Source organism: Larus michahellis, chromosome 4 (genome assembly GCF_964199755.1).
Source record: "Larus michahellis chromosome 4, bLarMic1.1, whole genome shotgun sequence".
Lineage (NCBI taxonomy): Eukaryota > Metazoa > Chordata > Aves > Charadriiformes > Laridae > Larus > Larus michahellis.
Window position 1 is genome coordinate 91,336,065 of NC_133899.1, and position 27,781 is coordinate 91,363,845.

Genomic DNA, 27,781 nt, shown 5'->3' on the forward strand with positions numbered 1-27,781 from the left:
ATTTCAGCGAAGCTGAAATGTCTCCCTCTCTATTTGCCCTAGCTTTTGAAACCAAACACGGGAAGACGACTAGTAGGAATCCATTTGTTCGCAGCGTACAGCCTCAATCTTCTGTCATTAAGCTTTAATGCAAGGAAAAGACATGATGTGAACAGTGTTTATTTCAATGATGATGCAATGTGATGGGTGCACCGCATAATGTCATAGGATATCAAAAGACGTGTCCTGGTGTAACCTTCCCTATACATAGGGAGAAGCCTCTGAAAATACAGGAGGCAGCGAACAGCTTTGAAGCCGTTACTGGAAAGTTGTCACTCACTTTCAATAACTGCGCGGGATTTGTGACTACCTACCCGTAGTGGTTCAAGTTGCTCAAATGCTTGGTTATGAAACTACGCCTTCCTTAGCTTCTGAAAGGCTCATCTTTCGCCTTTAATTTATTAAAGAGCACGGAAAAGCACTGTACGAAATGGACTGAAGGCGAGTTTTGTGCTCCTTCGTTTCGGGGCTGACTCAAAGCTGCGCTAATTAAACCCCAGCTCCCCAACGGGGCTTCTCGTTCCATCAGTCAGGGACGCCGGGATGATGGGGACAGGTCGGTCACGCTGCCGCGCTCGCTCTGCCTCCTGAAGCAGGGGGGACTGATGTAAAAGCTTCCTGGGCTTAAGGTACTGCTAAACCGTCAGTTAAGTCGAGCCTGGATCCGCTTAAAGCTGAAAAAGTGATAAAAATTAGCGGAAGCAGGACTAGTGGTTTTGCTTATCGGTTTTGTAACCCCTTTGGGCGTTTTGGTTTTCAACGCTTTGTATAAATTCCAAAACCACCTTGCATAAATTCCCCTTCAGTTGCACGTTCACAGTTTTAAGAATTAGATCAGCTCTCAGTGCCTTTTTTATAGCTACAAGATGATGCCCCATACTGTGCGTTTATGAACATTTTATCAGGTAAAGATGGAGCAGAATTAGGAACCCATGAGATTTCAATTCCTTGTTAAGCAATTGTCACAGCAGATTCTGACAAGAACAGAAAATGTCACAAAACTAAGCAGTCCTCAAGATAATTTCCAACTTCTAATAAAAACAGAGCACGGTACATCTATACATTTCATTACAAAGGCTGTAACCATGGTAGAAAACGCAGCACAATTTGATTCTGACAACCTGTAATCCTCGTTATACCACAGTTTGAATAAAAATTTTTTTTTAAAAATCTCCAAAGCCACTATATGTTATACCTTCAAACCAAGAAAAACAAAACCTAATGAAACTGCATTGAAAACTTCCTATATTTTAGGGGGAAAGGCTTAAAACATTCCGATTACGGCACAGCACACCACTACTTGGGCTGAACTAATATAAAACGCACTCGAAAAGACACTTGGCTGGAGAAGAGAGAACTAAGGGGACCTATGAGGGAACGATGGCAGGAGATGGGAGAGCCACGGTCAAGTCTCCAGGCGCAGGTAACATCCTACGTTGGGCAAAGAGTGGAGCAGCCACCGCGCAGTATTTCAGAGGTTCACTAAACCAGAACTTTTCCATAAAAAAGTTGATGCCTCCAAAACCAAAAAAGTGTTTTCGGAAATTTTTAAACAGCTCTAAGTGGGTCAATGCTGCGTAGGCAAACTTAAAAGCTGCCAGCCCTGTGAACGTTGCAGTTACCAGGCACTGTGGGGTCTTCGCGATGCCAATCTAACAGAATCTACATCCCAACAACTTCTTATAGTATTGGGTAACTACACATTGAGGTTAGGTTTGCTTTTTTTCCTTTGAGACATAACAGTGACAACTGATAGTAATTAAATGGAGTCTAACTGAATGTCTCTCACCAGGAGCATAAATGACTTATCTTCAAATTTTCTCCGCAACAGAGAGGCAAATTCTACTATAACACAAAGACTATCCCCTATGATTTATTCCTCCAATACGTACTGTGCAAGCATTTAAGAAAACAAGCAATCTGAATCGCTTACACTCATGATGTTGGTTAATTCATCCCTTCTGATTTTAAAAGAAGTTTATTTGGTTTTTAGCAAACTGTGAATACGGCTTTTGTTGCTCCAACGTGTATTTAAGTTCTGAAAATACTTCCTTTGATCCAGTATCAAACTATTAGTGACACTCGTTTCTGAAACTCAGATCCACAGAGATAAAGAGCAGTTAAAGTGATAGAAGTGCACAAGCAAACACACCTAAAATAACAATAAAGGGCACTGAAAAAAATCTAAGATTTGTTGTTCCTTTGTTAAAGTATTTGAAGCATTTTATTTCAAGTTTGAGAACTTAATTACCGTAAAATGGCTCCTGCCACTCACTGCACCATAAAAAATGGACACACGTCCACAGACACGTGGCCTTGCTGTAGGCACACCACAAGACCTCTTTATGTAAGCTTTCCTTGTCTAAGCTGTTCTTGATAAACATTTTACATGAAGAGACGTGGTAAATCTGAGCTCGCATATATACTACAACCATTCCCCTACCGTGCGGGGTCCCCGGCATTCTGCACGGCTCATGCAGACACCTTGCACATCTCAGGGCAGCATCGAGGCCATTGCCTCAATTAAATCCCAAAGTCAGGATGTTCAAAAGGACCTCTGTGCCCAAATTCTGTTGGCGTCGAATAAAAATCGAGCAGCTATTTTTTTAATATGCAAAAAAAAAAAATCCAGCCGAAATTGTTCAATGACATTTGGAGCCTTCCTAGTAACAACTGACTTGTAAACCACATTAAAAAAACAATATACTAACACAAAGTTACACATCAGTATACATTAAGCAATAACCATTCTCTTAAAAGAACCTGTAAAAAAACCACTACCTGTATTCATAGAAATATTTATATATTATTAGTATCCTATTTATTATGCATGAAAAGTATTAAAATCAATGTGTTTTAAGGTTTTCACCAAAAAAAACTGCATCAAAATTAAATAGATGACACTTTACAGCGGATGGAAGACAGGTACATTGAGAACTGTTCCTGGGGGACTACCCCATTTATTGCACGGAACATCTTAATCTGTAGTTATATAGTTAAAAAATTAAAATCTTAATGCATCTTAGTCTCTCCTTCGATCTATTGTTCTGACAGCTTACATTTTTAAGTTGCTAATTTGGTCCATACCATAGAACATTTATTTGTTATGCAGAAGTTTTCGAACCAGAGCTGTCCTTTTTCCGCTGCCTATTTAGTGGCTTTCCCAGGAAGAAGGTAGGTGGGACCACATGGAGCAGGCGCTCTGTATACAGAATCCTTGCTGGAATGTCATGAGGTGCAGAACTGCAGTATTTTGCCTTGACAATAGGAATACCCGGTACTCCTTACAGTAGCACTACTCTTCAAATAGGAGTGTTACTCTCAAACAACCCAAGAAAATACAGCCCTGTTTGACTGGGACAATACAGCATTTAATCACAAATTTAGATGTATGATTCCACATCTAGGGACACAGTATAAAACATATTAAGATGAAATTATTCTATTAGTCACAATGAATAGCATCTTACACTAAAAACACTTGCTCTGTTCCATCCATCTTTTCAACGTTCTGAGGGCCACACGTGGACTTCAGAGTAATTTGGAGCCCAAAATCTTTAATTGAGACCTTCTTTACCCACCTTTTACCTACCTACTGAAACAAACTCAAGTCAACAGAATATGGGTCTGTGAAGTCTTTCCTTACGGGAAAGCTGCGTTTCATTGATTTTCCTACACCAGGAATAAGAGCACCAAAATCAGACCTTTCTACTATTGCCCCCAAATAGAAAAATGACCACGGTTTAACCCTTACCTGACGGCAACAGATTCCAGGGGCTTCTACTTGGATATGGGAAGCAGGATCCTTTAAGAAGGGCAAGGAACGAAGGCAACATCAAAAAGAAGTTAGGTGTCAGAATTCGATTTTAAGGGGAAAATTTGAAAGCAGAAGTTTGCGTAAACGAAGCTCTTCTGATGGCATGATTTGAAAATGGAAAAGCGAGCAAAATAAACATTTAGAGGAGAGGAGGAAGCAAACTCGAGTTTCTCTCACTTTCTCCTACTCTCCTGTCCCTGCCACTTCGCACATGAAATGAGGAAATGGAAATGAGGTAATGGAAGGCAACGAAGAATGTTCAACGTGATTAAGGACGGCAGAGGAAGGTGAGGCAGGGTTTGGAAGACTGGAATATCTCAGCGATACGCCTGGAACAATGAGACAGACCGCTTTAACGGCAGTGTTTGGAGTGACACGTGGAAGTCAGGGACCACTTGCTGCAGCGATGGACAAGAGACCAACACCACCCCCCTCCCTGCCCCGGTAGCGTTGGAATTGCAGAATCACCGTCACAAAAAGAACAGTTAGCTTTCTGGAAAATAGCTCTCATAGCATGTTTTGTAATTATTTCAAACTAAAATCACGTCTTCTCAAAATATCTTTTCTCTTTTTCCTCTCTGTCATTCTTGGTTATACTTTGAGAATTCATATTGTACAACCTCATACTAGTAAAAAACTAACCCTTCTATGAATGTGCATTTTTGCCGAGTATTTTCTTTGCAATTTTCAGCATCTCTACATCAAATACTATAAAAAGTCCGCAAAATACTCATAGACCCTTTTTTGAACATTTATGGAATCCTGTTATCATAGCTATTAATCTATATCTGCTTTTTAAACATTTGCAGCGCTCTGTGCCTTGTTTACTATACCTCTCCAATTTCACACGCTTTCAATCTTTTACCTTATGAAATGTCCGACTAAGTTTAGTTTAAAAGTGTTATTTTACAATACCCTTATCGACGGTTCATGTCTGGATGCCTGTAAATTCAAGGGATATTGTTACATTTGGGGAATTTCAGAGAGTTCTACTTTATAAGACTGTTTTGTTCAGAAGCATGATTCCATATTTTAGGAAGTTCTTTCTAACCACACTCCCACGGGACTTCGATATCAAACATAATTTTCCAAAGTATTTGATATGTCAGATACATCCCTGGAAGTTTTCACATTTCGCATTTGACCATTCCAATTAAATATTTTGTTTAGAATGGCCCATGGCATAAGTTTCAGAGTTGTGATATTTTAGGGATCAAATTATAATCTTGAATAGATGCTCTGTAATTACAAACTGAACCACAAGCAAACAAGAACAACGGTTGTGCTTCAATTTTCTAGCATTCTGGAATATAAAAGGATATTTTCTAATAAGCTGGAAAAGGAAGAAAGATCCTCCTACCCCAGGGACTGAAGGAAGTGTACAGCAAGACGCTCAAACGTCCCTTAGTAAATTAATAAGGGAAAAAATTGAAGAGGTTTTCCAACTAAGTGAATCACGGGTGGGTTTAGGTGTTGCTTCAATTATTACAGCGTTCAAAGTGTTTCGAACCACCTATAGGAAACATTGCACATATTATACACAAGAACTGCATGTATCTGCGCCTCCACGTTGCTTGGGCAGGAAAGGATACTCCAGGTATCTACTGAAGAGCAAGAAGGAGGTGCAAGAAGGAGTCAGTGTTCGGATTTGGTAAAACAAATTAACCTTAGTGGGAGGAAAACAAAGCAAAAGAAAAAAAAAAAAACAAAACAGTTCCTGATAGTTTTCAGGCAGCTTCAGCAGCAGGTACAACAACGTCACACTGAAATCCTGAAGGGGAGTCCCAAGGAAAATAAGCTCATAATGGAAAATTGGCAACTGACTTGACTTTTTCATTGTAATAACAGGTATTCAAACGGAAAAGAAGAGAAAAAGCAAACATTGCCAATATTTTGGCACTTGTAGGAGTTATCCCAAAAAAGCATAGCTAGGTTCTCTACAGCTTTAACCTGAGAAAAAAAATGCACATTAATGCTGCAAGGGAGCTGACACTTCTCATCTGCAGCCCACTCAGCCAAGGAACATCCACTTATATACCCTCATGCATTATTCACCAGGAAAATTGAAATAATCTACAGTGGTTAAGCAGCCCAGAATCAAATGCAAATCAAGGGAAAGCCGTTAAGAAGGAGGATCATTCACAACCTGCTCTGAACTCCTGACGCCCCCCCACGCCGCAAGGCTGGAGGCTCCCGGATGCTCCTGCCGGAGCCGCCCAGATCATTCCGACCCCAATCCCGGCTGCCACGGGCCTTCGGTAGTAAAAGCCTGTGTTTACCGTAGCACTAACTACAATTATATTCACTCTTTATCTGACTACGAAACTTCCGCCACACAACAGTCAAGCAGAAAAACAAGTTTAAAGTTACGTAAAAATTTTTCCGATGAGGGGAGAAGTTATTGCCGTCACCATCTTAATTTTCAATAGTAAAATTCCACGGGAATTACCTTACACCACGATTTATAACAATTATTTTATTATCTTTAGGAGTATACAACAGTAAACATTAAGATCAGAAACAATAAATGAATTTTTAAGTCACAGTGAGCAACTAAAAAGCCCAGTCAGCCATTAAGAAGTTCTACACCGTTACTTAAGCGCTAATGTGAACAGTAGAGGAATGCATAATTTTTGCAAGTTTATACAAATTACCCAGGACAAATTTTCCATGAAATCTACATAAACCTTATATTATGAAATACTTCCATGTGTCTGAATCTATTATCATCTGTGCCTACTCAGGCAGGGCTAAACTCCATGCATTAATGTTCTTTATCAGAATTTAATAGCTTTAACCCTTCTGTATTTAAGGACAATCACGATACTGTCTGTATTTGGGCAGCACGGTTTTTCCACACAGACTGTACACAGCAAAATAGTTTCAATTCAACAGAAATCGATGTTTATTTTTCAGACAAGACATTTTCAAGGAAAAGAAAAAGTTGGATTTAATCAGCTAGTTATTTATTTCAACAATTGGTTGAACCCCCAAAAAAATCTGTTGGCAACCCTAGACCTGATCTCGTGAAGTTACAGAATGACAAATTACAACAGGAAGCATTCTTGGCATAACCGTAAAATTAGAAAGTGTAAAATAATGGATAAAAAAATCAAATATGCCTCGCTCTAGGTGGCAAAAAAAAAAAAAAATCCATTAAGGTCATTTATTTTTGCAGTCCTTTCAGATATATATTTGACTGTCAGAAAGCCTAAGACTAACAAAAAATGAATCCCAAATGTCAGATATTCCAGGTACAATGAGAAAAATACGCTGTTGACGAAGAAAAAAATCAGACCGATAACCACCTCCACCTAGAATTCAAGAGGAAATATTGTTCCAGTAAGTGTTTGGCTAGTGTCTTAGGATATTCACACACTTTTTAAATGTTTGGAAACACTACTGAGATAACACTACACCAGCAGCTCATTTTCCTCTAGTTCAGTTGTATTTCCCTTCACGGATCTTTAGTTAAATTTGCTCTTTTAGATGTGCTGGAGAAACGTCTGGGGTGAGACAACTAGACTGTCTTGCAGCGACTGGGGAGTGACAACGCACCAATTAGCCAAGGGAAAGAGGACCCCCCCAGTCAGACAGATCAGGGTCCGGCTCTCACTTTATGGAAATTACCAAGACATTTTTAATGTTCATATAAATCCAGACCAAAACTCCACTTTCATGGTGCCTTCTTGAAGATTTCCACAGAGAAATCTTTTCCCTAGGAAGACCAAGAACAAAAACATCCCTAAATAATGTTAATCTCCAATTCTCGGGATCCTGGGTACTTCAAACACGATGTTTTTACTATAAAGATACATTAAATTTTCCACAGGCTGTTTGGAGGCTTTTCTTTGCCTAAAATAACTCCTAAATTTAAGATCAACTGAAATTAAAAAAGTAAAAAATCCTTTACAATAAGGTATTTTATATCACTAGCACATCATATACACACACTCAACATCCTTAATTAAACAGATTACTCATTTAGGTTGAATAATTGAGATCTCCTATGTTTCTATTGCTCATCGGAGATCCAAAGCGGTAGAATTCTAGAAATAGGAGATGAAATATGTACCCCAATATTTTGCCAAATACTTCAGAACTGGTTTCTCTCTTCACGTGTAAACTATACTGACCTTATCCCAAATCCGTATGTGTTAAAAGAGAAAATCTTAAGTATCACTAAACATAGAGACACGATTTTGATTTCAAGCTTCTGTTGGGTCAGTGCTAATTGCACTGGTAGCAATTAAAAAGGTAGGGCCCTAATGGCTTTATTTTATACATGTGTAAATCTTGAGTCTGTGTATGTGTGTTCAGTTTTATGCAATTAAAATTGCCTCGCAAAAATATTCTTTATCCAATGATAAAAGAAGTTTAACTACTGATCTGGATTTTAACGTTTTTAAACACATCTATTCACATCTTGCCACATCAGAAATAAGCATCCTATAAAATGTCATTTAGCACAGAAAAATGAAAGCTGTTTAAAAAGGACACCCTGTAGCTTTTATGAGATTAATATAAATGTAATGGCTCTATCATGAAACAAAAATGGCCAGAGTATACATGTGAATTGCCACGACTAAAACCCATTTCTTGTGATTCTGCATCTCCTGATCTGGGTTAGGAAGTTACGTCACAGACTGCTATTTATTTGATAATGATTGCTAATGAGTCTATCTGTGTTCTCGCCTGACAGCCCAGGAAATAAATTCTAGACTTGAACATTTTGCCTCTTTAAATCGCTCTCCTCACTGCAACAGCTTAATAAAATGCTGATCTTGGCAAACAAGGACTCCCATACGAGTTAAGAAACGTACCTTATTTCACCACTCATGTTCGCTGACGGTCAAATGCCTCGATACCACACCAGTGCCACCCAGTACCCCCATCCCTTACAGGCACCTCTCACATAGCAGAGATGACTCTGGTATTCCCAAAGTCAAATTTTAGCAGTATTTACCACGAGAAAAAAAAAACAAAAACAAACAAACAAAAAAAAAACCAAAAAAAAAACTTGCCAAAATTCTGAGACTTCTTTAACACAATATGATACTTGGCTGACTTTTCCTTATTGCCTGGAAGCAATTCAACCAGAACAGAGAATTTAATCCTCCACAACATGTATTTTAGTGACTCATTGTTTTCCTATTTCTTTCTAGTTTCCACAAAGCTTAATGGACTTGAGCACGATTATTAAAACACTGCAAAAAAAAAAAAAAAAAAAAAACCTTTACTTTTCTCAAAAAAAGAAAAGTATATGACAAAAACAATTTAGCTGTAACCAGTAAAGGACATTCTAAAATTAGAGCCTGTTGTGTTGGGGATGGTAACAAAGCGTCTAAGCCATATGCTGGTGTAATCTACAAAAGCTAGATACAAAGCTTTTGTCATTGTAACTTACTGTTTCAGAAACCAGCACAACTGCTATTGTACATGAACCCAATATTAATCAAATAATTTTAATTTGCATATAGCACTGGATCAGTACAAACATTTGGATATCAGCAGAACATTACAGTTTTATCTTCATATGTCAAGAACATGCTGTTACCGAATACTAAATATAACAAAATGGGGAATCTTTGGTTTTAAACAGCTCTTTACTTGCAACTTACTCCATTTTTTCACTTGGAAGATGCAGATTTTTTTTAACCTGAATAGATATTCTTCAGATTGCATAGGATGCAGTCCATCAGCTGCCAGAAACAGACTGAATAGATTTTGTCTTTTTTCTTCTCCAAGAGGAAACTCGAACACACCCTAAGATAAGGCACTAGCCTAAATCCGTAATAATTTATGTGGATTTTACCCAGATTTACACTTCTTTAATGCAGCACACGATTTGTCACTTGCATAACAGAGTTTAGACACCAGAAAAAACTTCCCCCATCAATTGAACTATTTCCCTCATCAGCTGGCACAGAATAAACTGCGACTGATTATTTAGACGTAGCCATGGGTGGAAAACAGAAACACCAACTAAAGAGGAAAGCACGGAGGCACAGTAACTCCTGGGTACCTACAGCAGGCGCGGCGGTCATTCCCAGCCCGCAGGATGCTGTGCCACAGTGTTCAAAGCAAAGCGCCGTCACCACAGCGAGCAGAGCACCACCCCGCGCAGGGACCGCTAGGAGCAGAAGCACTATCAGCACCCCAGACTTAATAACGGGCGCTCCGTTCTTTTAACTTCCACTTATTTGCAGCAAAGAAGAGGCAGATGCTTCAAAAAGGGGGAACCCTAAACTATCTTCTGGGTAATTCCGTAACTGGTTTTTTAGAAATAAGAAAATGAAAGAAAATTAATTAACAAATCCTGTATGGGAATGCCGTATAATTAATGCCAACATACAATCAAAAAGTTTTTAGTAAGTACCTCTCACTCCAAATCTCTGGACAGGCCAAAATGATGCTTAATTCCATGAAATTTCTGAGAGTAAGTAACTTTTGAAATGCACTTTCTAACATAGTAACCCGTACTACCCAGAAAGATGAGACTACTGTTAACCCACAGGGATTTTGACTCATCTAGATCTTCTCTTCTTTAAAAAAAAACAACAAACAAACAAAATCAAAACACAACAAAACAATCCTTCAGTGCAAGCGTGTGGAGAGAAACCTCCACCAGCTTTGGAGGTAGACCGGCTCCAAGCTTTAGCTTTTGTCCATAAAGATGAGGAAAGAGAAATCCTTCTCCCTCCCACCATCATAAGAAAACGTATGTTCTCCCACTATGCTCAACCAAGCTCACAATGAAAAAAAAAAAAACAACAAAAAACAAAGAAAACAAACAGTAAAATGATTGCTGCATTATTTACCACAAGAAGGAAAATACAATCCAATGTTAAAAATCCAAAGCATTTCCTATATTAGGAATCTAGCTAAATTTGCTCTCATTCAGTTGAAATAAACAATATCAGATTAGTTCTTATATTTTTTTGTCTCTCTTGGTTAACTTCACATGTAAGAACGTGCATCTGTTGCTTATGAAGATGTCTGAATAAACATTGTTATCCTAATGGCTCAAAAGAAAAAAAAAAAATACTCTGTGCTAAATACAGATTAGAAAGGAAGAACGGCAGCAGGCTCTTGGGGTCACTTGTAGCTATTTTTAATTCCTAAACGCCAAACCAAATATCACAGAACTTGTAAAACATAGAATCACAGAATGGTAGAATGGTTTGGGTTGGAAGGGACCTTAAAGATCACCCAGTGCCACCCCCTGCCCTGGGCAGGGACACCTCCCACCAGCCCAGGTTGCTCCAAGCCCCGTCCAACCTGGCCTTGAACCCCTCCAGGGATGGGGCAGCCACAGCTTCTCTGGGCAGCCTGGGCCAGGGGCTCACCGCCCTCACAGCCAAGAATTTCTTCCCAATATCTCATCTAAATCTCCCCTCTTCCAGCTTGAAGCCATTACCCCTCGTCCTACTGCTACCTGCCCTTGTAAAAAGTCCCTCTCCAGCTTTCCTGTAGGTGCCCTTCAGATACTGGAAAGCTGCTAAAACGTGAAATTTCATGGATCCAATCTAAGACCAGCAAGATATTTTACAAATGCTTGTCATTTCTTATTTGTCCTAATGTAATCTTTTCTTGGAGGCAAGTTAAACTATTAATCCACGGCAAACTGCCCAATGCTACCATAACCCAAGGCCAGATCTGCCAGTAGCTGCGACACAGCAGTACGTAAGAGACCATGGTACTCACTACTCGAAGCTCAAGTATCTCACATATCACTTTCAGATTTTACTGACGTTCAATGCAACTGCTAAACATACAATGGCATGATAAAGAGCTTTAGCTTTGTATCAGCCAGGCGCTGGAAAGGTGCAGAAGATTATCCTGCGTAGGCCTGAAATTCAGCCTTGCTCTTGTTTAGGACAAGGGGCAAGGAAAGTATTTTCCTTAGCCCGATAATCTTACAGTTTCTTACAAAATTGCTGCGGGCAAGGACAAGTCAACACACAGAAAGCTTAGCAGCTTCCTCAGACACAGGAAAGGGTTTTATCTTATGAGGGAAGGGAGGCCGAAGAACCGAGGCAAAGCAGTGGGAGAGCCCAGAGGTACAATACAGAGCAGAAAAGCTGGCGCCGACAGAAGGGGAAGAAAAATGAGGAAAGGCGACACCAGAGGAAAGAGACAGGAAAGCGATCACAATTAAATGGAAAAGTGATCTGAAAAAGGCAAGGTGCAACAGCTGAAAAAAAAATTATAAATCGTTATTTAGGGTGGAATTAGCAATTAGACAAATCCGGATGGGATATGAGTACTTGGTAGCGGTGCTGCAGAAAAGGCTCTGGATGTTATGGCAGATCACAACCCGACTGCGTAGTGCTGGGACAGACAAAGGAGCTCATTCCAGCCATTCCTCAAGCCAGACTGACGCTGTAGCAATTCCTTCGTACAGCACAAAGCTACGCTAACAACCTCCTTGCTTGGAGGCTTTCTGGTGTTAAACGTGGCTCAACACAAAGCTTAGCTCTGTGCCTTTCAGTTTGCGGTCTCCCAGCTGCTGCCTCTGAGCACATGTAGAGAACTTCTGGGATTGCCTTCAAAAGACAAAGATACACCTGGAGTCACCGGACTGTAGGAAAAAAGCAAACACAACCCTAAGATGCGTAGAGAGCACTGTCTTAAGCACTCAGTTCGTGGTATTCAACCACAGTATTGCATATGGATCGACCAGAGAGAGCTTAGGGGACAAGCAGAGTGGCCAAAAATCCAAAGGATCTACAGGGAGGACTGAACCGGTTTGGTTAGCTTAGTCTTAGGAACTTTTTCTTGCCTTACTGCTACACTGCAAGTCACCGTAAAGTGGTTCTCTGCTATTTTGCTGGGTTTCCATCCCATGAATATCAACTGTCCATCAACTACCGCAGAGTAAGCTCCCAGTCCTTGCCCTTGGCGGCCACGTCAACTCCAGAGTCCCTGTGTTGGCTGGTGGCTTCTGCACAAAGGACCAGAGCACCTCCTTTCCTCCCTCCAGGCTCCCTCCAGCCCAGTCAGTTCTCCGTTTTTAAGGCAGGGCACCACTGGGGTTAAGCAGACACCCCAGTAGATCGCATGCTGCCTCCTCTGGGGAGAAAGAGCCATCAGGTACCTCAGCACCCTCTCACTTTCTGCAGATAACTGCTTAATATTGAATGCTAAATAAGAAAGCACTGGAATACCCGTGGATAAGGGAGAAAATTTCTGAGCCACTGACACTTGAGAATCCTTTATTCAAAAACCTAAAATCACGTTTCATAGAATTATCTGGAAATAGTCAATTGACTGATGAAATATAGCTAACAAAATGTGCTATTCCACTTTTTATTTTATTTGTTTTTATATGCATCATTTCCTGCCTTTAATTTTAATTCCATGCCCTCTCAGAAATGGAATCTCACAGATACATCCTCCCCTTTATTTTCCTGTAATAATATCATAGCAGTTTTCTCTGGCTATTTGCAATCTCTTTGTTCCCTTCACAGCTTTTCCTAGTCATAGAATGAAGAAATATGTAAAAATAGGCCACAAGAAACTAGACACACTCGATCTGCGCAGCAAAAATAGAGCTCTTTAGCACCTGGCATTCTCAAAGAGTGTTAATGAAGCCGGCAAGATAAGCCATGCTTTGACCCAAAATAAAAAGCTTACCCCTCAAAAGAAGGGTAAAGATAAATTTGAACTAACACAAAAATTCCCGTGGACTCACGGCCTCTTTTGATTTTTTGTAAGGTGTGACCCCAGACATCTGGACAAGTGCTACGTGGAGAGGCAGGAGGGACCGGGTTTCCTTTTGAAGGCCAAGGCAATGAGCTGAGATCAGGTTCCGCAGCACGAGCTCCAGCACGTCTCTGCGGGAGGGGGCGGCGGGGACTCTCGTCTCTGCTCAACCCCTCACATAGGTGGGAAACGCAGGAAGAGGACAAGTAACACACAGAAAAACATTAATTTTAGTCTGCTAAAATCCCTGAGGTCAAGATACACGTGTACCTTGGTGCCTGCAATCCCAGGAATGCTACAAGTACTAGTGGCTGGGTGTTAGATCAAAAAAAAACTAAAAAAAAAATTTAAAAAAAAGGAAAGAGAGACTCAAAGGACAAAGCAGCAAGCTGACAGTCTGCACTTGGAAGGCTTTTTTCAGGAGCAACAAATAATTTCTTCGAGATAAATGATCTGTGTTAAATTATAGATTTGATAAGGCACATTTAAAACTGAAAACCCATCACAGAATTTATGTTAAATTTTGCCATCTCAGATTTTCCAAAGAGATGTAAGAGGCCGTTTCCTAAGTAGGAATTGCTATAATACTAAAGATATATATAGAGAATGGAAATTTATCAAGTAGTGGGTTGTTTTTTTCCATAAGAGAATAATTTAGGAGGAGGAACAAAATCTGGGCATTTCATTTTCATAGTTTCCTTATTTCTGAAAGCCAGACAGCTAGGATGATAGTTTTAAGATGGTATCCTTACTAGGGTACTAAAGCCCTAGTCTACCGGAGTTAGTAGAAATACATAATTAACAGAAAATGAGAGATACTCCTACACACGTACAAATAATACAGTCTTAATGCTGTAAATCTTCCTGGCTCTTCAAGTTACTAAATGTTTTGTTGTTTTCATTCCGCGTGGATTTCACCCTATTATAGTCACTCTGCTGGATTGTATTTACTCTGCAACCTCTTCTGACTCAAGACAGTATCATAATTCCGTCTTTCATGAGAAATCCTGGACAATTATTTCAGCAACATTAAATAGAAAATGGAGCAGTAAATAGTCTTTTGACTTCAAAACCTGCAGATGAAATTATCGGGACACAGACGGAAAGGATAAGGAAAATAAATCAAAACAGAACAGAGATTCACTGAGAAAAGAAGGCACAGCATGGGAACTACGCTGCCCTGGGCAGGGTGGAGGAGACTGGAGTGCACGGGCTGGGCTGGTTCCCGTGGCCGGGAATGAGCAGGGGGAGATGCTCCAGAGAAAGAGGTGCCAACCAGTGACCTCATTCCATAACCGCCTTACTTATTTGTATTTATAGCTACGGTTACACCCAAATACAAAGAACGGTTTAGGCAGGCTAGTAAATAAAACCTCGCCTCATCGGTTAACTTGGAAACTGAAGGAATTAAAATTGTCACCCCTTAACACCACGTGCCATCCATAAATTCTGTCTTATATTACTATGTTTAGAAGTAATTTACACTTTCAACTACTCCTGAAAGCACACAAAGCCAGATAACTCCAAAGGAATTATTTCTCTGCTATCCTTAAAAACCAGTTACTGTAACAAACAATATATACCTCCTTTAGGAGGGCCACTTGTGACTGGAGAGAACCATGGAAACCAGTAAACAAGGCACCCTTCTGATTCAGCTGCCCTTAGAACTGCCACATACAGAGAAATCATCTAAAACATTTTTTTGTCAATGAAGAGGGCATCTGGCAATGAAACAAAAGAGGCAAAAAAAACCCCAATATGAAAATCTCCAAACACCAGCTCATTAAAATAAAAAGGGAATGACAGAAAAGGTTCAAGTGGTTTCAGTGGCCTTGGGCTTTCTGGCAACTTTGTCCCAGATCCTAAGGAGATCCGATTTAAATACTCGGAAAGTGTTTACTCCGGAGATATCTTCCACAGCGTGACAAAACCTTGACTGCAAAAAGATACAGCTTATCCTGAGCTCCAAGGGAAAGACTGTCAACTGAGACATAGCCCAGGAGACCGAGATATAAATGGAGTAACAGCAACAGCGTGAAATATTGTGAACAGTGTGAAATACAGTGTGAAATATTACACTCATTACAAAGCAGTATGCTCCAAAGCCTATCCCTTTATCAAGCCCCATCTATAATTTGACAACAAATGATCTTCTACGAGGATACTATTTCCGTTGAAAGAGACTGCACATTACAAGATCAATTTTCACGAAAATTCTGACATTAATACCTTGTTATGAAAATCAGATTATTCAGAAGACATTAAAAACAGATTTCTCCAGTGAAGTCTCGGTTCTTAAAGTAAATTGCCCAACCATTGTATCGTGAATGGAAAACATAACATCAACTTGATTTCAATAAATAATCTAGTTTGGAAGAAAACCAGTATGTTTAGCTGTTAAAAATCATATAAATATAAATTTAGCATAATAGAAAGAGGAGTTCCAAGTAGGGGAGTCACCGAAGTGTAAGAAAACTGTTGAAAATGGAGGATATTGGCTATTACTGAAAAGGGTTCAAAAGGTTATTTGAACCAATCTAAAAGAAAAATATTATCCTTGCAATCACTAAGCTCATACAAATATTTAGTTTTATATTCATAGCAAGTTTTTTATTCGTACAAATGCTTGTTTTACATGATTGGCAGTGCAACCAAGTTGCTTCTGTATTTGGAAGTCTATCCTTATCCACATCCAATTAGCCCATGGAAGATATTCCTTTCCCCAAATGGGAGTTGTATTCAACCTAATTATTTTCAATAACACAACAATTAAGATATACACTAGCACATAAAGATCCACATATTCAGAAGCTACAAAGCCACCCTTGTGCCATTAGTCCTAACGTTTTCATAGCCTAATTCTGCAAAGGAAATTATTGGGTGCATAAAAAGGCTTGTGATGAAGTGCTGAACGTAAGGACCTACATTACATTGAGAGTTTCTCGTTTTTTCCCCCTCTTCCCTTCTTTTTTTCTTTTCTTTTTTTAGACCATCTTTGTATTTACTTTGGGAAACACAGGAAATTTTTTCAGGAAGCATTCCTCACTAGTCTTATCAATCTCTACGTTGCCTTTTTTTAATTTTTTTTTTTTTTTTTTTTTTTTTAAACTCTAGCATTTATTTCATATTCTTTCATCTCTTTTTCCTGTGTTCTCACCATTGTAAATGGGAGAAGCAGAACGCCACGGGATTCTGCACACATCTATTTCTCCATTTGTCCTACCTCTATTTTTGACCCGGCTTCACTGCGTGAAATCCCGCACAGCGTTTGACACGATCTTAGAGAGCTCTTGAGGCTCACGTTGAAAAACGATTTAAAGAAAATACATTAACTTTTCAGGAATACTAGAGTTCTCTGTGAGACACTTCAAACAATTTTTCCTCTGTACTATCCCTCGTTGGGCTGCCTCATATCTTACCCCTGCATCGAAGGCTCCCTGCCTCATCCTGCTGGGTGTGGGCCCTTTAATATCCTCATATCGCCATCCAAACCCTCCTGGTTTGTTACACAGAGACCTCTCTAAATATATATATTTATATATATTTTTATATATATATATAAAAATACATATAAAAGGATTGAAATGTACTGATCACATACTTCCAAAGGATGTACCCTCTTAAAAAAAGGACAATTATATAAAGTCTAATGTCGTGGTCCTCAAACCAGGACATGTAGGGATACAGTTTTTAGTGGACCCTGAGAAAAGCTGAAAGGCTCTTAAGATAATACTGATCAAACAGAAATAGAAATAAAAACCACAAAGTCCATAGTAGTTTCTTATGCTCGGTTTAGACCTCCATTTAAGTTTTACACCTCCTCCTGAGAGTTTTTCCTCTGATAGTTGAGATCAGCTCCTTGGCGCTAGGGAAGGAGTGGCTCCAGGAGCGAGCCGGGGGCACGGCCGCAGCCGAGTTGAGAAGGCTCAGCTACGCGCGGGGTCCAGTTCTCGCAGCCAGACAGGCTGCTAGCAGAAACAGGACACGTCTGTTTAATGAAGGGGTAATCAACTCTAGAACAACTAATGAGTGGATCCAAAACCACCAGATTGCAAGACTAGGATACAATTTTCCAAATCCCATTTACATTATTGCAGGTCTTTAACAAGAAAAAATGTTTTTTTCTAGTTAGAATCCTGTTCAAGCAGGAATTAGTTAATACAAATTCTGTGATCTGGACTATGGAGAAGGTCAGACAGCATCATCACGTAACTCTCTGACCTATAAAATTGAATCAGAGATCCCTGAACGCATTTCAGGGCCCACACAAACTCAAAAGTACTACTGTCTTCTTACATCCCCTCAGCCTAATTCAACTCCTTAACTTATTCTAGTACCTGCCCTCGGCCCCCGAAGACACCCTGGTGCAGGATCAGGCACCTCATCTGGAAGGCTCAATGAGAAAGCCGAATCCCGAGGGACAGATCATCTGCTGACCATTTCCAGCGACTCCGAGGGGAGCTACGGGGGTCAGAAGGATCCAGCCACCAGGCTGAACAGCACTGACAATTTCATGCGCAAGGAGTAACAGAACATCATTATTGTAAGTTCCATTTTGGCTGAAATACAAGTTCAACATTTCAGCGTTTGAGGGTTCTGGGGTACTTGCATTGCTGTCTGCTCATAACATGGCCCTTGATCTACCTATTCAGCTCAATGGCATTATCCTTTTATGTACTTCCCCAGAATTTTTGAGGATAGCACAATGCACTCAATTACTTTATTTTTGTAAAGCAACAAATTAATCTTACTAATCCGATAACCTGTTTGATATGCAAAAATACATTCCACTTTTCTCCCCAGTCACGGCAACTCTCCCTGATATACTCAAATCATTTTTCCTACTGATTATGCTTTACAGCTTTATTTCTCTTTTCAATTCAGTGACTTGCAGTACTTCTATACCTGATTTTACTCCCCTGTACACCACTTCAGTGGTGTCGAGCCAGTGGAAACTATTACAAAAAAAAATAATCCAATACTGGGGAAAGGCCCATGCCTTATGGCATGCATAACCTTTAAGCACTCAGGAAAAGTAACGTGACCCTATTCCTTGATAAAGCAGCACACTGCTGATAGGAACATTACCAAAAACAAAAGGCACAGTTCCCAACCACTGGATGTAATGGTCCCAGCCTCGATGGAGCAGCGAAAGAGAGAAGCTTTTCTCCTGATGAGGAGCTAGCGGACTAGGAGCTAGCCAGAAGCCAGATTTGGGGGAAGAGGGAGCTGGGAGCCCTGGAAACACTTCTAACCAGTTGGGTCTGAGCACCAAGACTGGGGCAAGACCCAAACACCTATCAGTTCTCCCCCTGGAAGAGGGAATGGAACTAGATGATCTTTAAGGTCCTTTCCAACTTAAACCATTCTATGATTCTAGGATTCCTTTCCACCCTTCATCTGCCACCCTCCCAAACATCTCTAGGGGCCAAGCCAGCGAGCCCCGCGTGACCTGCACCCACTGCTCAGACCACAGAGTTCTTGCCCAAGACCAAAACTAGCTCAAAGGCACTGAAGATGGCCCAGGATTCCTCCGGTAGTTTATTTTCGGGTCAATTACAAGGTTCTCCTTGTTCAGTCTGTAAAATAAACTCTAACAGGTGTAGCTGTGGCAATCGTTGCCTACCTGGCAGGTGGCAAGGACACACTACAGACTGGTTTAAAAAACCAGGCCAAATCATTCTGAAATCTACTGTACTTGTATCAGCAGTTCCATATGTCATCAGTTCTCTCCTTACTTTCCTGCTTAAAATCTAGAGCAAGCCTAAGAACTGACAGGCAATGACCAGGCATAAGATAATTTGTGCTCCTCTGCAGGCAGTTTCCCGTTGCAGAAGAATACACCGAAGTTCAAAGGCCAATAAGAATAATCTACTTCTGAAAATAAAGTTTAAACTTTAAAACAAAACTAGTTACTGCACAATTTTGTACTAATACACAGACAGAAAAAAATTACTTGTGATCAAAGGGAAAAAGAAAAACCTACTGGAAGTTTTTCAAGCGCTGTCCTACATTTCGGTATGTAATTACATTAGCAGATCACAATTCCCAGTTTTCCAATTTGTTTGCTACCACATAGCAAGAGTGAGCATATGACATTCTATTCCTTGCAACCTTTTGGAGAAAACCAGATAAGTAATAGCAATAAATTTACTTCATGCCCATCAATATTCATGCCATTAATGTAAAGGGTCTTTTCCTATGGACGTGAGAAATAATTATTAATTTAGCAGAGGTATTTGAAAGAAACCACAAAGGGGAACACAGGATTATGACAATCTACCAAACAATATGCATTTAAAATGTGGGCAATGAAGATCCCAGTGTCTTTGCCACCCTGATTACACTACTATCATCTTTTTCCGCGTTCAAATGCCCGCTAGCATATGGAACAGGTTAATGTTCTTCACATTCAAATGACAAATAGCCAGGGCTATAATACAGGCTTGTGTCCCTTCTATTAAGTAACAGGCGACAAAAATAGAACAAGTCACTGCATGCTGCTGACAGTTTTGTAGATTTTTAAGTCTTTTGATTTACTGCCTTTTCTTGTTTCTGCTTTTATCTTTCTAAATATGATTTCTCCCAACTTGAGAAGTATTCCGCAGGCATTTGATTCATGAGAAATCAAAATTACCAAATGGCTCCCAAAACCAAAATAAATAAGTAAACAAACAGAATATTCATTGGGCTGGCTAGCACTTAATAAAAACACTTGCAGCTGAAAAACCAAGAATCCTGACCTCAATCACTCTGATCTAATTACAGAAAATGGGTTAGAGAAGCAATTTTACCACAAACCAACTAATATCCTTTTCTTTTCAAAGACCTGTTCTGCTTATTCTACAATGAAATGCATGTTTCTTAAGATGTTTACAGTCACAATTTCAATAAAAATCAATACTTTTACACATATTTGGAAAATGTTTTATTTAAAAGCAATTGCCCAGTGTGGAATATGTATATCTTAAAGGCTAAGCCTACCATATTAGCAGACTTTCAATATTTAAAAAAAAAATAAAAAAAAAAATCCGTGTGAAAGCACAGACAAACCACCACATACACATATCTCCGCATAATTATAGAGGAATACAGGAACTCTGACTCGAAGCCTAGCAACAGTATCCAAGTATTAGTTAGTCTGCTAATCAACTACCAAAAACTCGCACACCAGCTCAACGTGTTTCATTTTTCTCAAGAGCAAAAAAGCAAACAAAAATAAAACAAAAGAACCCTATCGCTTCAGAGCTGCTGAAGGACAAGATGTACAATATAAAACAAACCTTGTTCACTTGAAGAAGAACAACCCATGTCATTTAATCCATCTGAAAATTCATCTCATCACAAAGAACCAAGGCAAAAGAGAGATTTAAAAATAGGTTATCCGAGTCAAAGGATTATCAGCTTGCAACATACTTAATATCTGCATATCTATATCTAATGAAAGCTTCAATATTCTTACATATATGATTGGGGTTTGTACCTCCATCCTACAGAAGCCATAGTAAATTCTGTACAGCAAACGCTTCCTAAATCTGCCGTGCTCATTTACTCACAGACAGCTGCAGGCTGGCTGAAAACAATCAGGGATTAACTTTTCTATTCATCGCAGCTTTTAATCCATTACTTTCTCTTAGTTTGCAATAAATAAATGCATAAAGTTAAACAAATTATAAACGTGCTACAGCTAGTTAAAAAAAAAGAAAAAAAGAAGTCTAAAAAGGGAAATTGTAGTTATTTTTTCAATGATGTGTCAGTGCTGTGCTGTGCATCAGGAGCATATGCCCTGTCTTCCTCAAAGCAGAGAAGAAGATGGAACAATAGTCACTGAGCTGCAAGTGACTTCTGGGTTCCAAAGACTTTCAAAATAGGTGATAATTAAAATAAGCTGCTTTGATGTTGCTATTATTCCTCAAAAAAAACTAATTTGGGGGCACGATGAACTGCAATAAGCTGAGAAGCGAGGCTAAGTATTTCATACCGCTTGTAAAACAAGTTTCTAAGTACCTTATGGTAATAGGTTTTCTTGCTTTATGAAAAATATTATTTTAATTTGTTTCAAATAGGATTACTTTTTAAGTGATACGACAATATTCATTCACCTTTCAAACATCTGTCAAGGAAACAAAAGGGATTCCCTGATGTTTAGAACCTCATAAAAGAAATAAATACAATGAAATCTGGATCTTGTTTTTTAATCCTTTGCTGATATCCTTTTTTCCCCCTCTCTGAATCCTTTATCTCTTATGTTTGATTTCGTCTTACAAAACTGCATCATCCCTGACTGGAATAAGACTAACGTGAAGTTTCTCCGGTAGTGACATAGTGACAGCAAGGTGTCTTTTATTGTATTAAGCCACAGGAATAATTCGCAAAGGGTTTTTTTTTCCTCAGTTTATTTCTTAAAATGGCAGCACCGAGTCAAAAAAAAAATTGTTATCTGTGCTAAATACTTTTCATGCCAGGGTTTCAACAAACCGGTCACCTGATGTCCTAATGTACTACTTGAGATGGAAGGATGAATTGGCAATTGATGGTGGGAAAGGCAGCAAGGTAAGGAAGAAGCGACTTGCTGACAGAAGAAGGGAGAGCATGTGTGAGAGAACCCACATGGTGCTGAATATTCAGAGGAAAAGGCCACATTTTTTTAAAAGGACGGAATAACTAACAGATTTTTATGCTGGTATCGTGGCTAAGTGGAAGCGGGTTCTGGGAAACTCCAGTTTGCTGGGAGACACGAGGGCTCACAGCCAAAATGGAATGTAACTGCTTGAAGTGCAACCTTGCCGGAACGTTTACATGCTGTACATCAGTGTCATGAGAAGAGCCACTGGGTTTGGATTCCAGGTGTCCCCCTTCCACGGATCACCCCTCGTTTCATCATGAGCCTCCTCTGAGAAATTGCCCAAGAGACAGAGAGCTGCACCCACCCGGAAAGAGGACGTGAGGGACACTGGGCTTTCCCCAGACTGCAGAGACACCTGGACGTAGGTAGGTAGGACCACTGTGGTACACGCTCTTCAACCAAAGTGCTGGTGCTCAGAGCTGTCTCAGAGTACATCTTCTGACACCTCCTAAGTGTTTTAAAACCCTAAAAAGCCTTATCCATCTGGAAACACACTCAGCTGAGCCAACCAAATGGCCTCTACAGCACAATTTGATGTAGCTGAGAAACCTTACGGGCAAAATCTCTTCTTTCATTTTTTCAGAAGACCAGGTCGGGACTCCTCAGATTAAGCAGGTTGCCAATGGCACCTCCACCTTCTGTTACGGATACAAACTTTAAGTCATTCTGCTTCTAAAGAAGGGAAGCAGACAGACTTCATCGCGCTGACTAAACACATATGCTCACGTTGGTCCTAAGTAGACACTTTTATCTGGCAAAACCTGAGTGAGATAACCAGACACTACACACCTTGGATGAATATCCTCCCCTTACAGTCAGAAGTCACATTACTCCAGTAACATGGGTCATTATTTTTACCTTTTTTGGCTCTAAAATAGATATTTTTATGTTTTCTTTTTACAGAACAGTAGGAAGCCTTATGACTATTGCAAAGAAGCTTATTTTATATGTGCCTAGTTTTTCAGCATTTCAACACATTTGTCTAATGGAAGTGCTTTATAATGAAATAAAAAGAAAAAGGAAGAACAATCTCTGTGGGATTTGGTCTGAGGAACAAAGACGTAGTAGTTTGGCTGTAAATTAGAATTTTCTACTGCTAGAGAAAATGCCCTGGTCATTTTCCACCTGGGCTGCTTCTCCATCATCTTCAACGACAGGGAGAGTCTCGGCATTGCAATCTGGCACACATCCAGGCCAAGGGAAAAAGGGAAAAAGGGAAAAAGGGAAAAAGGGAAAAAGGGAAAAAGGGAAAAAGGGAAAAAGGGAAAAAGGGAAAAAGGGAAAAAGGGAAAAAGGGAAAAAGGGAAAAAGGGAAAAAGGGAAAGGACTCCCTTTAAGACATACAATTCAGCCTCTTCTTAACTGAATGACCCCAGACTTCACATACGGCTTAAAATGGTATTCTACGCTCTAAACGCCAATGAAATGTAACTGGCAGGCAAAGGTGGAATAGATAGTAAGTGATATACCCAGCACTTAAGCAGATAAATTAATTTATATGGAACTCTTGTGGACCAGATCCAGTGCTTTTGCTGTCGACCCGCTGCAGCCGCATCCCTTTACTCCATAGCAGTGATACCCTCCTTCCGCGGAACGGCTGAGCTGGGATCTCCGCCACTGCACGCGGCGGCTCATTCAGCGCAAGGCATGGCACAGGACCATGAATCATAAGCATTACGTTACTGCTCTTAGATCCTTATAATTGCAGTTTTGGCAACACTACTTGAAACAGCTTTGTGACTACTGACAAACTGGAAGACACCCACATAATACCTTCTGCATTGAAAGTACAAGCGACTTCCTACTGCAATAGTTTGGGACAACAAAATTATCTAAGAATAATGTTAATTAGCACATGTCAAAACAGATGGACACGGATAGTGTAGTTCCTCGCTACGTAAGATTAGAGATTTCAAGCAAATATTATTTTTCATATTTCAGATACTTCAGTTTGGAAAATGTAAAAACTTGTTTCTCTAACCAGATAAAAAAAACCTGCACTTGAAACTCCTAAATTAGGTCCAGCCTCCAATCACTACCACCAATTAAAATTTTCCCACCCTTAAGACAACATACGCAGGAAAGTAGATAGATTCTTTTTTGAAAAAAATAGTATTGCCATTTATATTACTTAGTGGTATATTAGGCTTGCATTTAGAACTATCTATAGCTAAAGAGACCCTGTGTGAATGTCGCTAAAAGTTAAAAGATTAGGTCAGAAATCTTATGTAAGCAATGTGGAGTTTTTTCCAATGAATCAAGAGCAATCATAGAATCATAGAATTGTTGAGGTTGGAAGGGACCTTTAAGATCATCGAATCCAACCTTTAGCCTACCCTGACAAGAGCCACTTCTAAACCGTGTCCCTCAGTGCCCCATCTACCCTTTTTTTAAACACCTCCAGAGATGGTGAATCCACCACCTCCCTGGGCAGCCTATTCCAATGTTTAATAACCCTTTCAGTGAAAAAATGTCTCCTAATATCTAATCTAAACTCCCCTGACGTAACTTGAACCCGTTTCCCCTCGTCCTATCACTTGTCACCAGGGAGAAGAGGTCAGCCCCCATCTCTCTACAACCTCCTTTCAGGTAGTTGTAGAGGGTGATAAGGTCTCCCCTCAGCCTCCTCTTTTCCAGGCTAAACAACCCCAGCTCCCTCAGTCGTTCTTCATAAGGTTTGTAATGTGGAGTTTTTCCCCAAATGCATCCCCAACCTCTCCTTCCAATGAATGCTATTGCGAATAATCCTGGCTTGTATCAGGAATAGCGTGGCCAGCAGGAGTAGGGAAGTGACGGTGCCTCTGTACCCCGCACTGGTGAGGCCTCACCTCGAGTGCTGTGTCCAGTTCTGGGCCCCTCTGTACAAGAGGGACGTGGAAGTGCTGGAGCGTGTCCAGAGGAGAGCTACCAGGCTGGTGAGGGCTCTGGAGACCAGGGCATATGAGGAGAGGCTGAGGGAGCTGGGCATGTTTAGCCTGGAGAAGAGGAGGCTGAGGGGAGACCTCATGGCCCTCCACAACTCCCTGAAAGGAGGCTGGAGAGAGGTGGGGGTTGGCCTCTTCTCCCAGGGGAATAATGACAGGACCAGAAGAAATGGTCTGAAGTTGCGGCAGGGGAGGTTTAGGTTAGATATTAGGAAGAATTACTTTACTGCAAGAGTGGTCAGGCACTGGGACAGCCTGCCCAGGGAGGGGGTTGAGTCACCATCCCTAGAGGTGTTTAAGGAACGTCTAGATGTGGCACTTCAGGGCATGCTCTAGTGGCAGAGATTGTAGGGGTTTGGGGTTTTTTGTGTGTGTATGGTTGGACTCGATGATCTCAAAAGGTCCTTTCCAACCATGAAGATTCTATGATTCTATGATCATTGACAAGCTTACTATTAAATGATTAAACATCTCTAAGCTGGTAGATGACGAGCAAGAGAAACCCACCCAAAGCTGCACATATTCCAAAGAATTTCCCACAGTTGTAACTTATTAAATGAGTCTAAAATAATTATAAAATATAAATTACAATTATTAAATGAGCCTAAAATAAAATCAACAAGGTTTAATGAATTGATCAATATCGAAATTCAGTATCTAACCAAAAATACACTTTCTGAGGGATGAAAAATGAAATGTTTCTCAAGAGACTTCGTAGTACGATCTGTCCTCCTTATCTTCAGGAGGATATTTCTCAAGCTCTTTGCTATTCCTTCCCACTCTGTTGCCTCTGGGCTTTGAGAAGGTACATTACTCCAATGATATATGTTGGAATGCATCCAAAACTACATGAATATAGCGGATAACCAGACAAGTAAGATAAATAAAAGCCAACTTGTTGAAGTTCAAGCGCTGACATTACTCCGCACATTCATCATCATACTAGCTCTCAGGTTTTCTGCTCAGGATATTGTCCTTTGATTTATTTATTTTTTTTAAGCTGAGAGACATTCCAGAATTAGACATTTCAATGACTTCACCTTTTTGTCCAGCTAAATTAAATTAGCTGGGAAGAAACATCATAACGTAATGCTTATTCTTTAAGACAAATTGCTAATTTAAATAGTTATGTGCAATCCACCACCATCTTGCAAAAAAATGCAAGTGAATCATGGATGCACCAATATTTCTATTTTTCAGTGGAAAGGGGAAGGCATCAGGAAAATTTTGAGAATCTTCCCATAGAAGATTATTTTCTAAGCATTTTTCTAGAAATCACAAAATCCTACAGAAAGTTTTTACGCAGCAATAGTAAGTTTTGCCTAAAGCCTCAGCCCCATGGCTGTCACTTGTTTCCTGGACCGAGCCTCATCCACCTGCTTTCTAACTACATTCCAGTTTCTCCCCCGCATTGATGTAACTTGGAACCTGCACTGGTTGGGGGAAAGGAACAGCCCTGCAGAACTGGTCCGTCCAAAAAACGATGACATTAACATTAATGCGGTTTCACGCAAACCAGTTTAGCAGCAACTGTTTGTAAGCGTACTGTAAGTGTTACTTTTATTATACAGTTACTCATACTGTAAGTGTATGCATAATTAATACTAGCAAGTCATTCCTTTACTAGTTTTTTTTTCTTTAACCGTACACAACTATTTTTAAGAGGAAAAAAATCCACTTAGAGGAACATAAAACGTAATACTGTGTATTGTCTATGTGCAGTACTTGCTCTGCACTGACTCTACACACAACCCAAAATATCAAAAACTAACATGGCAGAAATAAAGGGAATATTTGAACCTAAACAATCATTTCCTTTAATTTCAACATCTTCACGAAGCTATAAATCCATTAGCCATATGTAAATACAAACAACAACAAGATGCTCGCCCTATGAGGAATAACCTCATGCATTTTTAGTGCATATTTTACATCTTATTGTTTATAAATACAGAAGGATGAAGATTTCTTACATGGGAAGGAACTATCCCACTATCTCAGGTAAAAACCTCCCAAACTCACTACCAACTTTTATGCAGAAGTTATGACTTTTATGCCAGACCTTTATGCAACGTGTCCTCATTTTTCTCACCGCATATCGCAAAGAGTTCAGAGTATCACAGTGCTACGAGAATTCACATTACCGCACAGAATTTTTAATTATATCCCTGCAGATCATACACAACCAGGAAGGGAAAGGAAAAGGAGGCCTTAATCCAGAGAAATTCCAGTTTCCTGTGAGCTGGCCTAGTTTTCCACATAAATTAAATACTGTCAAGTCACAGATTTGCATCACTGAGTTAAATCAGTGCAGTCGACTACACAGACCCTCCTGCTTCAAAAGGAATGCCTTTTTCCGTTCAACTTCAGGAAGTTCCCGTGGAACTTTAATTAACTTGAATTAAAGCATTTCAATTCATTTTAATTAAACTGGATTAGACATCACTTTTATCAATCTGGTTTTTATTTTAATGGCAAAACTCTCTATGTAAAACGAACTTTAAAAAGCCTTAAGGTTTTTTGTCAAGGGCCCTTAACGCCTGTCGCTAGTGCCGCACACCCACCTCAGGGAGAGGAAATGGTTTTGTGGACAGGCAGTTTCCGCCACATCTTCATTTAATTGCAGAGAAGTATCTCTCTTAATCTTCTTCTGACCAATTATTCCTA

General features: G+C 39.9%; 1 protein-coding gene across 4 annotated transcripts in view; it reads right to left on the minus strand.

The window, feature by feature from the left end:
* Positions 1–27,781, minus strand: part of SHANK2 (SH3 and multiple ankyrin repeat domains 2) — a 377,060-nt gene that overhangs the window by 248,335 nt on the left and 100,944 nt on the right. The window contains exon 14 of one of the 4 annotated variants that reach the window (XM_074586402.1): positions 3,794–3,844. The exons of the other annotated variants lie outside the window; for them this stretch is intronic. Coding sequence (XP_074442503.1) covers positions 3,794–3,844 — 51 coding nt within the window. The remainder of the gene's footprint in view (positions 1–3,793; positions 3,845–27,781) is intronic. 4 annotated transcript variants of the gene reach the window in all.